Consider the following 14,847-nt stretch of genomic DNA (forward strand, 5'->3'; position numbering starts at 1 on the left):
CCACATTTGTTACAGGCACGTTGGTGACTTATGAGGCCGATACGTGACAGACATATCTGATTGCAAAAGGCACAGCAGAAAGACTCCTTACATGGTGTATTCTGCAATACACGATTCTTTCTGCGTTGCCTTTTCTCCTCAGGAGTGATCCTGTGTGCGTTCTCAAAGGAGACAGCTGCGTTATAGATGGTGTGTCTCCAGACGTCCCGATTTGAGGCCAGAGTAGACCAGTTATGATGATCAATATGGCCAAGGTTGAGATGTTGTTTCAGGGAGTCCTTGTATCTTTTCTTCGGGGCTCCTCTGTTGCAGCAGCCAGTGGCAAGTTCACCATAAAGCAAGATCTTAGGGAGGTGGTGGTCCTTCATCCTGGAGACGTGCCCTGCCCATCGCAGCTGTGTTCTCAGCAACATGGCCTCAATACTTGTGACTGCTGCTTGTTCTAGAACAGATGTATTGGTCACATAATCTGACCAGTGGATGTTTAGGATTGTACGGAGGCAGCATTGATGGAAGCGTTCTAGGAGTCGCAGGTGGTGGCAATGACCATGATGACCCATGATTCGGAACCATACAAGAGAGTGGACAGCACAATGGCTCTGTAAACACTGATCTTGGTACTTTTCTTCAAGTGTTTATTATGCCATAACTCTTTTGTGGAGTTTTCCAAAAGCACTGTATGCCTTTGCCAACCTGTTGTCTATCTCCCCGTCGATCTTACCATCTGAGGAGATGAGGCTACCTAGGTAATTAAACTGCTGGACTGATTTGAGCTCTGATTGGCCAATGGTGATGTGGGGATGATGGGGGACTTCCTGAGGGGCAGGTTGATGTCTCCATCAACCTCTGTCTTCTTTAAGCTGACTTCCAGCCCAAAGAGCTCAGCAGTGCCTGCAAAGTAGGATGTTAAACGCTGCAGAGCTGCTTCTGTGTGGGCAACAAGGGCGGCATCATCAGCATAAAGCAGCTCCCGGACAAGATGATTTAAGGTCTTAGTGTGGGCCTTCAGACACCTTAGGTTGAATAGGCTTCCATCAGTACGATATCAGATGTAGATACCGTCCTGATCATTGAGGTCTGCCGTGGCCCTTTGGAGTATCATGCTGAAAAAGACTGTGAATAAGGTAGGAGCGAGAACGCAGCCTTGTTTCACACCATTCTTAATTAAAAAGGGCTCAGAAAGTGTGTTGCCATATCTGACTTGGCCGTGCTGATCCTCATGAAGTGAGATGATCATTTTAAGGAACTTGGGGGGACAACCTAAACGTTCCAAAATCTGCCACAGACCTTTTCTGCTCACAGTATCAAAAGCCTTGGTGAGGTCGACAAAGGTTACATAGAGACCTTTGTTCTGTTCCCTAGTATTTACACCACATAAGGTGTTAATGACCTTGATGGTTCTTTACAACTACTTGACTGTAGCTCACACTCTCGGTTGCATATCTCTAGTAAAGAGAGTTAAGACTAATTGTGGGAAGAATCCAGGTAATGATGACCAACCACATAAAGACCCTCAAGATTAACTTTCTGAGGATTTTTTTTAAACTATTGTTACAATTCAATTTTTATGGACATTAGCACCCTGAGCCTTCAGCACACAAGCATAAAAAGTTAACCATGACCCTAATCCAACTATTTCTACTTCATTAGGCAGATAAAGTAACAGTGAAAATATCCAGGATTGTTCTCCAATATACAGTCTGATATATATAAAGTATATAACTTTGAATAGCAGGGAAGTACCACTGCCCCCAGTTTAGAGATACAAAACCAAGACAGATGTTACTACGCTGTTGAAAAATATATTTATATTTTTAAGGCAGAGTCTACGCTGGAGGAAGGTTTGAAAAAAAGCACCCCAGCATATACGGAAGCAAAAATAGAAGAAGAGTCTGTGGGGCTCTGCTGCAACTCTCATAATAATTATGTCATCTACCATCACCACAAAAACAATAATAATAAAAAAAAAACCAAACAGCAGAAGAAAGAGAGAAAACTGGAAGTTAATTACCAAACACAGAACCTTCTGTTAGCTAATAGAGAGATGTTTCTTTCCCCAAATATAAGTTAAAAGGCACAAGCAATTTCTATGTTTTTCACCTGGGCATGCTGAAGATACTGCATGAGCTCAGGCTGCAAACTATTAAACTGAAAGAGGTAAAACAAAAGATAAATTTCCTCTCATTATTTTTAAGTACTATTTTGCCTAGAATTCAAAAACTAGCTAGTTTTAGAAAAATACCTAGAAAATGAATGGACAACTTATGGTACATCCATAAACTATTTTAAAACAAGTAAGTTATTTAAAACACCAGTAAATAACTTCATTAAGCCTCATGCTTTGCCATATCCAGTATTAGAAATTACTTATCTTTAGGCTTGCCATTAATCTTTCTACATTTTGCATTCAACATGCTTTTTCTGATCTGGTCATCAGTGTCTAATTTCTCTCTTGCATCCTTACATAAGAAGTGAACTCCTTATAGTCCTAGGCTGCATTTCTTTCTATTCAGGTTTTCATTCAGGTCTCAATTCAGTGTTGTCATCCCAACATACATATTTTAGTCTGTTTAGTTAAAAACAAGACTCAGCAGTTGGCTATTAAACAAGCATTTCATGAATGTGGTGGGATGTTCATTACAGTAAACTTTTATCCATTGCCAGGAAATCTAATTTACCTATTCTTTTAATTATCAGACTGGCATATGGGCAGATTAAAAATAGGAAAACAGCCAGAAATAACTGTGTCTAATCTGGAAACGTGCATTTCCTGCAGCATAGGTGACTTGAACCTGCTCTCTCATCAAGAAAAAGGAGACATTACAATATTTCTATAGTTCAACTGCATTACATTTTTGTATTAGCATTTATCAGATGAATGCAGCTTCTCCCACTGCTACTTCAAACCTTTTTAATTTTGATGAGAACTTAATTGATAATCTTCTTCCTCAGTAGGAAGGTTACTTAATCATCATTTTAAGCTTGTCTACTCAGCACAGTCAAACTGGCATCCCAAAGGATGCTTCAATCTGATCTCTATTTCCAGTGAAAGAACAAGGCAACATCTACCACACTGTGTCTAATAACCAACAACCTGTATCCTTTTATCAGTACTGCCACTGTGTCCATGTGTGAAGAAGGAGAGGAGCCAAGACCATCCTTTCTCATGAATATGTTAGCAAACCTGAAGAGAACTCTAAGTTCCTGCCATCACCCTCATGTGGTTCACCAGTCTGGCTGGGTATCCAAAAGCAGGGTTCAACTGCCATGCCAGTTTCAACTAAAACATTATACAAGTTCCAGGTCTGTAGAATTGGGATACTGAAGTTTTATCATCTTCACTACCATGTATTCATAAGCAGAAGTTACTTTTTATCTCTGCAATTCTCTTCATAAGAGCAACCCTCCATGATTAAAGAAACAATGAAGTTCAGATTGTCTTTTGTGGTTCTGAACAGTTAATTTCTTTTTGTCCTCATCCTTGTGTTCATTCTGTTATAAAACAGCATATTATCACAAGCTCCTGAGACAAGTACTCTACGACAGGGCTACAGTATTGGTGGACAGGGGTAGAGCAACTGACACCATCTACCTGGACTTATGCAAAGTGTTTGACGCTGTCCCATGTGACATCCTTGTCTCTAAATTGTGGAGGCACAGATCTGATGAATGGACCATTCGGTGGGTAAAGAACTGGATGGATGGCTGCACACAAAAAGCTGTGGTCAACAGCTCACTGCCCGTGTGGAGACCAGTGATGAGTGGTGTCTCTCAGGGGCTGGTACTGGGGCCGACATTGACCAATATCTTTGTTGGTGACATGGGCACTGGGATCGGGTGCACCCTCAGCAAATTTGCTGCCAACACCAAGCTGTGTGGTGCAGTCAACACACTGGAGGGAAGGGATGCCATCCAGAGGGACCCTGACAGGCTTGGGAGGTGGGGCGATGCAAACCTCATGAAGTTCAACAAAGTGAAGTGCAAGGTCCTGCACCTGGGTTGTGGCTATCCCAAACACACCTACAGGTTGGGTGGAGAAGTGATTGAGAGCAGCCCTGTGGAGATGGACCTGGGGGTGATGGTTGATGAAAAACTAAACAGCAGCCAGTGATGCACACATACGGCCCAGAAAGCCAACAACACCCTGAGCTGCATCAAAAGGAGTGGGGCCAGCAGGTCAAAAAAAGTGATTCTACCCCTCTACTCTGCTCTTGTGAGACCCCACCTGAAGTACGGCATCCAGCTCCGGAGACACAGAATTGTTGGAGCAAGTCCAGAGGAGGGCCACAAAGTTGATAAAAGGACTGAAGCACCTCCCCTACAAAGATAGGCTGAGAAAGCTGGGGCTGTTCAGTCTGGAGAGGAGGAGAAGAGACCTCATAGCACCTTCCAGTAACTGAAGGGAACCTACAGGGAAACTGGAGAGGGACTCTTTGTAAGGAACTGTAGTGATAGCACAAAGAGGAATGGGTACAAATTGAAAGAGAGAAAATTTAGGTTAGGTATTAGGAAGAAATTTTTCACTGTGAAGGTGATTAGACACCAGAACGGGTTGCCCAGGGAAGTTGTGGATGCCCCAACCCCGACAGTGTTCAAAGCTAGGATGGATAAGGCCTTGAGCAATCCGGTCTAGTGGGAGGTGTCCCTGCCCATGTCAGGGCAGTTGGGACTAGATGATCTTTAACATTCTACAATTCTATAAATCACAAGCCTGAGGAACTCCTTATTCCTAATTTGATTTAATGCCTGATCACTGAATGTACTTTACTGATTCATCAAAAGAGTATTCAGGGTATTAGGTACACAAATATCAAGCAGGATTTGCCTATTCAACAGAATCCGTTCTCTCCATTGTTCTGTTCTTTATCATATACAGGAGACCAAGAACGCTACACATATTCACTACCAATTAAATGAAAACTTTTATATTCAACTCAAAAGATAACAGAGAGTTACAAAATAAAGACTAGTCTTTAGTCTAAAGAATTTTGTCCCAGAAGTTAAGTTTCTCATAGCAACAAATGCATTTGTCCAGCAGTCATGTCTGAAGCTGGATGGAGCTTTGGTAGAAGTTGTCCATGTTACAAGTCCCTATAAGGACAAAGAATTGTATGACTAGCTCAGAATAATTAACAAAATAATAAAGTGAGAACTACATGAGTTAGCACAGCATTTTCCTGTTTCTCTGATGAACGTTTAATTCACTTTATCTTCATACAGGGAATCACAAAGCCAGAAATATTGTATACCAGAAGACTGTACAGCAGTTACAGAAGAGAAGATGGAAAAGACATTTGATCAAACTCTTCTTACCAAAAGCTACAGGCACACATTTTTGCAAGTTTAGTCCAATCTCCTATTTTCAGAGAATAATTTCAGGCCTATTTTCAGAGAATAATTTTATAAAGCTCCACTGCCTTTTTGATGTTACATATACCTTCTTTCCGAATCTCTTTGTTCTGCCAAGTACTAAGTGGTACTAGATTAACTCTTCCCAAATGAAAGCAGTGCATACTTAAGAGATGAAAGATACGAGGAATAATACCATGGGGTTGTTTTTGGAATATTTGGAAAGATAAATATTAAAAAATATTCCACACCTTAGAAAGAAAGACCTGCACACTTCTTAAGACATGAGACGTCAAGTTCTTAACATATGCATAAGCACAGATCTAATAAAATGGGGAATGCCATTTCAAAAGATAGTTTCAAGCCATACTGTTCACCTGTTATTTTAACTTAAATTTGCAAGTACATCATTATTTTAAAGACACTGACAGCATAAAAACATCATGCTATTTTCCCTCCTGAAAACTATAGAATTATACATTCTGTATGACAACTGCTCGAGGATTTATAGGGAGGCCTTTAAAAAACACTAATGAAAAAAATTTTATAGATATTAACCATTGCCCGCAGCACTATTTCTTGAAGATATGCTCCATACGTGTATGAATTCGAAACAGTTTCTTTGCCTTGTGTATCAGTTTAGGTAATGCACCACACAGAAGAAACAAAATATTGATGTCTCCTAACTGTTCTAATTTGATCTGTAAATTAGGGAAGTCTTATGTAGAAACAACCTGCAATATACAGTATGTCCGCATAAAGTCAAGAGTAAAAAAATACTATGATATTTAAATGGCAGAGTAAATGGAAAAGGCCAGATGAAATTCCCTGATTCTTAGTCACAACGGAAGCAAAAATTCCCTGGAAGAGCACTTTTTTGCCACCTTCCCCCCAAACCTGTGGTATTCACTCTCTATCAAAATAATAATAATAAAAAAAGTAAAATATATAGACAATGGACTGGACATTCAAATAGATATCTCATGTCCTTATCAAGAAACTTCAGACACACAATGAAGATATTTTGATAGAATGAGATGCCTTACTGAATGTTACTATTAACCTACATACATTTCTTATACAGTCCTGCACAATATGTTTTCCATAGTCAGTACCTCTTGTTTTTGAAACAATGAATCTTCAATAACTGCAGTTTGAGAAAGCAACCTGGACATTATTGATATATATTGTTCAAAAGTGGGGAATGAAGCTTGGATTTGTGGGAAAAGATAAAGGCATGTGCCAATACAGAAAGTACTCAATACATTTAGTTATGCTAGCAGAGATGTGCAGCTACTGCTTACAGCCAACTACTGCAAGTAAATTGAAATCTACAGTGAGGTCTTCAGAGGTTTTTTTAAAGGGCTGAAGGACTGTATGCAGCAGAATGCCTCTCAGTCTCTGAATGGGCAACAAGAATCAAGGATATTATGCAGGAACTGTATCCACATGTCATGACCTGTAATTATTAACTATTAACTGCAAGTATTTCTTAGAGAAATGGTAGCTTGCTGATAGAAGGAAAGTTCTCAATAACTTCAGTAAAAGCATCACATAACTTCAACCCAGCAACACATGTGCATCAGGGTAACTAACAAACTAAGTATCTATTTGCTGAACCTACATAGAAAGGTGAGCTTTTGTCAAGGTGCTGAAGTTTTATTAATTTTAAGCCCTCCATCTACTTTTGCCATCTTCTTAACTACCTTATTTTGTTATGCTTCAGAGAACTATCACTGTTCCCGTGAGTATTTGTACTTCGAAGGCTACGTTTTACAGGAAAAGTACTTAAATCCTAAGTCTTAGATAGACTGTCACTTTCTTACTGAATTATTAGATTGCTACCTTCCCTGCAAGTAAGGACTTCAAAACGACATACATTTCAAGGATATAACAAAAAAGCAAAAAGGAAAGAGAAAAAAAGTAAAAATTCAAAATCAAGGACTGCAAAAAACTCTGTTCTCAAAAGCGAAAACTGGAAAATGACTGAAAATAGTTTTGAAAATCTAAGAGGTGCTTCCAACATAAAGGGAATGTGCTACTTTTCCTATCTACGTGGGATACAATAAATCACAGTAGTGTCAAATTGCAACAACAGATTAGAGATCAAGGGGGCGGGAAATGACTAAAGGCAAAGATAAATTAACTACAATGTGTTATCCAGGGAGGTTTTTTGAACCTTTCTTACCAGAAATTTTTGAGAACAGATTAAACAAGCTATGGCTTACCAATAAGTAATCTGCCTTTGGAATCATGGTCTAGCTGAATTACTTTGATATAGGAAAATTTATTAATAAAATCTTAGAGTACAGAGCTCGGAAGTTCTAACGAAGACCAGCTCCAATCTGGAACGATGCTGAGGCTTGATGCCATTACTGAGGACAATGGGGTATTAAAACAATTATGCTCACTGGTTGGATGTACCCTAAACAGTGAGGGTGTTTTTGTCTACACATTTTTCACACACATATCTGGATAAAATATGCACATACCATTTTATTTGAAAGCAAGACAATTTCCCTGACTCCTCACAGTTTAACTCAAAAAAATCTGGGAGTATTGTTTCTACCCCGCTCCCTGTTCAAAGCGATAACATCGCTGTTTGACAGGGCAAGTCTTACAGTGATGAAGGAGCACAAAAATGCCCGAGGCAACTGAAAGTTTACATGACATGACACAGTGATGACAGCTGTTTCTCCTCATGCACTTGGGAATCTGTGTGGTGTACTATATTTTAGCAGATTCCTTGTGATTTCTAGCAGCTGTACATCTCTCCCTGAATAGCAGAACATCTGGAGGTCACAGGTATGAAAGCAAAATTAGAAGTATTAGAAGTTATGATGGGAATCTTACATTCATGGTAATATATGTACAAAAAATAGCAACTGTGAGACCAGAAGAAACACAGAATGGTAGAGGCAAATGTGTAAAGACAAACATCAAAACAAACTTTTAAGTGTTAGGCTCAGTGTAAAAAATTGCTCACTGGACTCAATAGAAAACACTTTTTATTTAAAGAAGTAGATGATACAGAATTCATGCATACTCAAAAGAAAACACAGAGACTTGGTTAGACAGGAAATCATTGAACTGAAAGCTCAAAAAACATCCACCTTACTAACAATCACATTCCAGCAGCTTGTGACTATATTATTTAAATATCGCTATTAGCTGTTGAGTCAAACAAAATCTAAGGTGGACATCCATCTACACACTCAGTGAAGAGTCTGATGAATGTTTTCTGGAGTAAGAGATCAGGCGTGATGTTAAGAAAAAGAGGAAGTGTCTTCTACTTATATTAAAAGGGCACCTGACATTTTGCTGGTGGTGTTTTTCACCACCAGTGACTACTAATCTTATGGTCACATCAGAAAGAAGGATATCACAACTGCAGGTGCTTGATGAAATAGCAAAAAAAGCCTTTCAAAGGCTGTTGAGGTCTTTATAGACAGAATCACCCTTGGCAAGGGATCATACTCTAAAAAGTAGTGATCAGAGGTATGTAATAATAACAAAAAAAAAGAAGCTTTTTTATATAGAGCTATGCATGTTTGGTTTTAGGAGGGACAACTTAGATTAGTACAGTACATATTCCCCAATATTACCAAGATCTACTCTAGCATGACAGCACACAGAAAAAAAAATAGGGTAGGACCTTAAGGTCCTAATACTTCACTAGAACCTCAACACAGTAAAAATCAGTTTAAAACAGTAGGAACAAACTCTGTGTAGCCAGAGCAATTAAAAACAAAGCTTCTTCAAAAGAAGTTTTGGGGTTTCTTTTGAAATACCTAAAAACTTTCATGACCCCCCATTTTTCCATCAGCATTACACTTTTTCTGCTAGTGTTAAGAAGCTCCTAGGTTTCTATTGAGTAAACTGTCTACACTAGAAGGATATTAATGTGTCTACTAACAGCTAAGCACACTTACTAACATATTTTAACACACAATTTTTCTCATAACGGGCAGACATTATAAGATAACCAAGGGATGAACCAAAAGTACAGGCAAAGTTATTGAGGAAAGACTGCACAGCAGTCCAAATACTTCCTTATATTTATAGTATAGGTCACTATATGTTGACAACTTGTACATTAGTAGAATAAACCTGATCATCTCACAGTGTTGCAGAATTTGTACCACAAAGTACAGCAGGAGAGGAAAAAAAACCCCTTAGAATCAGATTCAGGAAAAAGATGAAAAGTCAAAATAATAATGCAGGGAAGACTCAAAGATGAAAAATGTAAACCATAGCAAAACAGAATAGGTGGAGATAACAAAGATTTCAGAACTAACTAGTGACAAAAGAAATTCTGTTAGCAGCCTGAAATTTGGTATATAAAAAAAAGGGGTACAATGGGTAATGACCAACTGGAAGGGAACACAGCCCATAGTGAGGAGTTCTCATATACCCATCAGCACCACATTCACCTAGCTCTCAGGCAAAAAAAACCCCAAACATTTTGATCTTCTCCAACTGAATGAACACAACAGACCACCTTTAAGAGCTAAGTTTGAAAATAATGTAATCAGCCACCACATGATGACAAGAACAGCAATCTTTCTTTGGACCATTCTGAATTCCTGCAAAATTCACACTTTCAAGTTTTAGTCACTACAGCTGAAGATACTTATTCTGTCTGCCCCAGTATGCACACATACAGTTTGTGACAACATCATCATTTGTCATGGATTTGCTAATTACCAAATTGCAACAGAAGAGCACGAATTGCAATTAAAAAGTCATTTTACATATATCCATACGGATATGAATTTCAGTTAATAACAATAATGCTGCACGCTGCCAATGGAGTTCACATAGATATGGTACAGGATTAAGGTCCAGTCTATAATCTCCTTAAATTTTAAGAATAATTGTATCATTTCACAGTGCAATCAGCAGCAACACACAAATACATTTGTAGCTAATGAAATGCTGCATATAGAATGCATCAAAGCAAACTTTATTCTTACAAGAGAAAAAAACAGTTGTATAACATTTTCTGTCAAGGTACAAGGGGTCTTGTATAAACACAATTCCTGTATTTATAACAGGAATTCTACACTATGGGGTTATAAAAAATAAAATAGTTCAAATTGAGATTTTTTAAAAACCAGATAAGGGATTTGGCTATACAACTCCCACTTCATTTAATGAGCACAGAATACTTAAATCCTTTCTTTGCCTTTGAACCTAAGGATCTTTCCATGCTCTACTGCACATTCTTCAGCTTCCATCAGTACGAAAATACACTGATTTCTTGAACATTATGTTACCCACTTCATTAAAAAAATAAATTAAAAGTTAATTTATGGCAATAATCTCTGTGTTTGCTGGGCTCCAGAGTCACTACCTGGCAAAATAGAACAGGGACACAAGATTTTACACGATCTTTACAGCTATTGCATGCCTAGAAACTAAGCACCAAGAAAAAAAGAAAAGGCAGGTGAAATCATATCAAGACAAATACTAAAATATTTCTTCAGCACTGCATTACCAGAGCTAAGATATAAGTTATATTTACACAGTTTTTTATAAATATTATATAACAACTCTGATTTCGTACGTTTGACCAAATTATTCCTTCATCAATACACATTCAAAGACTTTATTCAGGAAACCAAGGCAGATGCCTTTAAACTATTATTTAAAAGAGATTTCTGAGGTGGCTTTTACATTACATGATTTTTCTATAGCCTATGTGATGCAGTACAAGCTAAGCATCTAACAAACTTAGATGCAGCTAAGACTACTATCTGAATCATGAATACAATTTTGTGTTAGCCCAAATGAAGGATTAAAGGTGTAGGAGAGGCTGGATAAGTATTCTGGCACCACAAGCACAGGTGAACAGATTTTAAAAAATGCCCAGTGAACCAGCATAAAAAATGCCTCCCCAAGAACAACACTTTTTAATACATCTTGCTCCTTCACAATCAAGCAATTGTTTAGACCTTGGTTTAAAATTTGAAAAGCAGGATCTTTCAACATTGAATGGCATGTCTCAAACCTCAGCGTTACGCATCAGCCTTCAGCCTCCAAAACCAGATATGGCCTTCCTATAAATCTTGGTATGGAAGGAACAGTAACTCATTTCCAACCAGCACAGATTTACATCTAAGTCAATTTCTACACATCTGATTTGTTCAGTGAGATTTGTTTTTAAAAGGTGCATGGTTAAGAAAACTGGTAAACTTGGGTCTTACAACAATCACCGAAGTAATAAGAATATTCATATTTGTTAAACTTTAAACCCATCTATCAACTCTTGAAGCCACTAACCAAGAACACACAACCACAACTTCAGTGATAAATCTGCTTTAGACATCAGTAACCTACTCTGTATGCGTTAAGGATGGTGCCTTCATTCCCACCTACCCAACTACTTCAGTTCAAGGAACAGCTCATTCACAAGTCAGAAGTCAAGCCGGAGCCAGGAATGGCAGATTTCTACCTCCCAGTGTACAAATGTAAGAACGGAGGTACAAAGATAAAACAGACTGAGAACATGCTGATCTGAACCAACATAAACCAATCTTGTTTCTGTGCATCTATAGACATTCCAAACAAGTACAATGTGATAAATTTTGACCAGAGAAAAAGAACCTGAAATGGAACTCCTGTATATACGAAACAGAAAAAAAAAATGCTTAAGCTATTTAGTAGTAAATTTTCCTGGTTAGGAAAAAGTAGAACTCAGTTTAATCCAGAAGTGACAGACACGAAATTAGCATGCTACAATGGCTACCAAGAATCAACTCTAAGAAAACAGATACAAAATCACAAATAAAACACAATTCAAACCAACCATGTGAATTCGCTCCTATCCATTCCACCTTTTAACAATGTGCCTACATTCCATGAATGGGTGACAGTAATGTGTAAACAAACGTTATCACTTTTATCAGACAGACTACTAAACATAGTAAAGCTACAGAAGTAGTGGTTTCTGTGAATTTCTGTGGCCTAAAATATTTGAGAACTTGTTTTATACGTTGGGACGCAACTAATGCCAGCCAGAAAGGATATCTAAAAGAAATCAGGGCCATGTATAGACACACACACAACTAAAATGGAATAGTCTGCTTTAACTGTGGAGCTAGCACCACAAAGTTTGTTTAGGAAGGGATACTCAGCAGGGTCACCAGCTCAGAAGAAACACCTGCAAACAAACCCTGCTCCAGGACCAAACCCAGCTCTCTGGAAGCAGGCCTTTTCCCTACGGTAAAATAATTACACACAATGGTGCTTCCAACAGTGCCGGCTTGGGAGCCCTCTCCCGAGGCGGGATTGCGCTGCCTTGACAGGGCGAGGAAACGGGGAGCAGCACCGCAGACCCACCGACCTGCTACCACCACCGGCGACTTAGTTCAGCCCATCACCACTCCACCGCCTCCTCTTTCCCAGGCTGGCAGAAACTCCGCTATCCCCCCCAGGGTACGAGATAGGGAAGGGGCGAGAGGAGAAGGGGGGCACAGAGCAGGACCACCGCGCTGAGGGACGCGGGACGGACTTACAGCCTCCCGCCCGGCCCCTCGGCGGAGCCCCCACCGCCCGGCCCGCCGCCTCCCTGCCTTCGCCCCCGGGGGAGGAGGGGTGCCCGAGGGACGGGGGGGGCCCCGGTCCGCCACCGCCAGGAACAAAGGGCCCTTCGATAAGCCGAGCCGCAGAGCACAACAAAGGGGCCTGGAGACCGCGAGAACCGGGGCGGGGGGAGCGAGGCGGGGGATGGGGATTACGGGCCGGGCCGGGGCGGCAGCGGGCGCGGGGCCGCTCCGCCTCAGCCACAACGAGCAGCGGCGATCGCCCGGCCCGGCCCCGAGCCCCGGCTGCCCCCGGGCCGCCGCCGCTCCAGGTTCCCCGCGGCGGGGGCGGCGCTGGTGCCGCCCGGCCCCCGCGCCCCGGCCCGGCCGGGCTCGCACAGCCCGCACACACCCCGCGGGGGAGGGGAGGGCGCGGGCGGGGGCACGGCACTGGAGGAAGGGAAGGGAAGGGAGAAGGGAAGAGGCGGCCTGACCTGGCAGAGCTGCTTGCAGTACTCGGTGGCCGCCTGCACGGCCGGCTCGCGGCTCTCCCGCAGCCCCGTCTCCAGCTCCAGCAGCCGCTCCCGCAGGCGCCGCAGCTCCAGGAGGTCGCCGCCCGGGCCGCCGCTCTCCCGCTCGGCCTCCTCGTCCGCCATCTTCGCACCCCGCTCCGTCGCGTACGCAGCCCCCCCGCCCCCCTTCCCTGCCTCCCCCGGCCCCCCCGCTCCGCTCCCGGGTCACGTGATTACACAATGCCACGTTCCAGGGACGGGGGGTCACGTGCGGAGGAGATGGAGATGCGCGGGAGCGCGCGGCGCGCGCGCGCGCGCACCGCCGTCCCCCCCGCAGCGCAACGGCTGGGGCCGGGAAGGGGGCGGGGCCTCCCGGAGTCACGTGACGCGACACCACGCGCGCCCCCGCGCGGCCACGTGACGGGGCCCTCCCCCGCCCGCCCGGCGACGGGTTTTGGCGGCAAAACGGCGGCAAATGGCGGCGGCCCGGGGGGGCGAGGCCGCTCTGCCTTTGCCGCTGTCCCTCGAGCTGAGAATCACAGAGTCAATTAAGCTGAAAAAGACCTCTGAGATCATTGAGTCCAACCTACGGCCAAACACCACCATGTCAGCTAGACTATGACACTGCATGCCATGTCTGGTCTTTCCTTAAGCACCTCCAGGGACAGTGACTGCACCACCTCCCTGGGCAGCCCATTCCAATGTCTAGTCACCCTTTCTGTGAAAAAACGTCCAATCTAAACCTCACGTGGTGCAGCTCGAGGCCATGTCCTCTCATCCTGTTGCTGGTTAACAATGTATGTGTGGCCTGGTGGTACTGGAGCTCCTTCACCCTTGTAGCTGCTGTTGCATAAGGAAGGCTGCAACTCTCGCCAGGGGCCTGAGTGGGTTATCTCACAGAATTAATTAGGTTGGAAAAGACCTCTGAGATCATCGAGTCCAGCCTGTGACTGAACACCACCAGGTCAACTGGACCATGACAATAAGTGCCACGTCCAGTCTTTCCTCTTGCCTGTGAGAGCGCCACGTGGCACCAACCACTGCTGGGACAGCCATGGCTGAGACCGCTGGAGTTTCGTGGCATGTTGTTTCCTCACCTTTCTTCCTCTGCAGGAAGTAATGGGGTGTGTAAGCCTCAAGAATGCCACTGAGTTGACTTCCTCATACCTGGATCATCCTGCTTTTATTATAATTGGAAATGGGAAGTGTGCCTTTGCTCTTCAAATGAAGCACTTGAGATCTGGAAGTTCTGGGCTTTGTTCTGGACTTTGTTGTCCACTCAGTCCTCGTGCTGGGCCAAGCACCCTCTCACACTCTGTTGAAGTCCTCAGAGCAGTGGAAAGCACCAGTGGTGGACACTGACTTTCCCTGCGTCTACTCAAGATGCTGAGGAGACTCCTTCATACCGTCACAGGTATTGGAAATACTGGAGATGGGCCTGAGGCATAGATTCTGAGGAG

At 42.5% G+C, this 14,847-nt stretch overlaps 2 protein-coding genes across 2 annotated transcripts in view; one reads left to right on the forward strand and one right to left on the reverse strand.

Annotated features, from left to right (window-relative positions):
- Positions 1–13,737, reverse strand: part of ZNF292 (zinc finger protein 292) — a 59,633-nt gene extending 45,896 nt beyond the window's left edge. Inside the window, exon 1 of the mRNA XM_064650007.1 lies at positions 13,370–13,737. Coding sequence (XP_064506077.1) covers positions 13,370–13,531 — 162 coding nt within the window. The 5' untranslated portion in view covers positions 13,532–13,737. The remainder of the gene's footprint in view (positions 1–13,369) is intronic.
- CGA (glycoprotein hormones, alpha polypeptide) overlaps positions 1–14,847 on the forward strand; it is a 349,628-nt gene that overhangs the window by 306,964 nt on the left and 27,817 nt on the right. The window lies entirely within an intron of this gene.

This window comes from Pseudopipra pipra, chromosome 3, assembly GCF_036250125.1.
Source record: "Pseudopipra pipra isolate bDixPip1 chromosome 3, bDixPip1.hap1, whole genome shotgun sequence".
NCBI classification, from domain to species: Eukaryota; Metazoa; Chordata; class Aves; order Passeriformes; family Pipridae; genus Pseudopipra; species Pseudopipra pipra.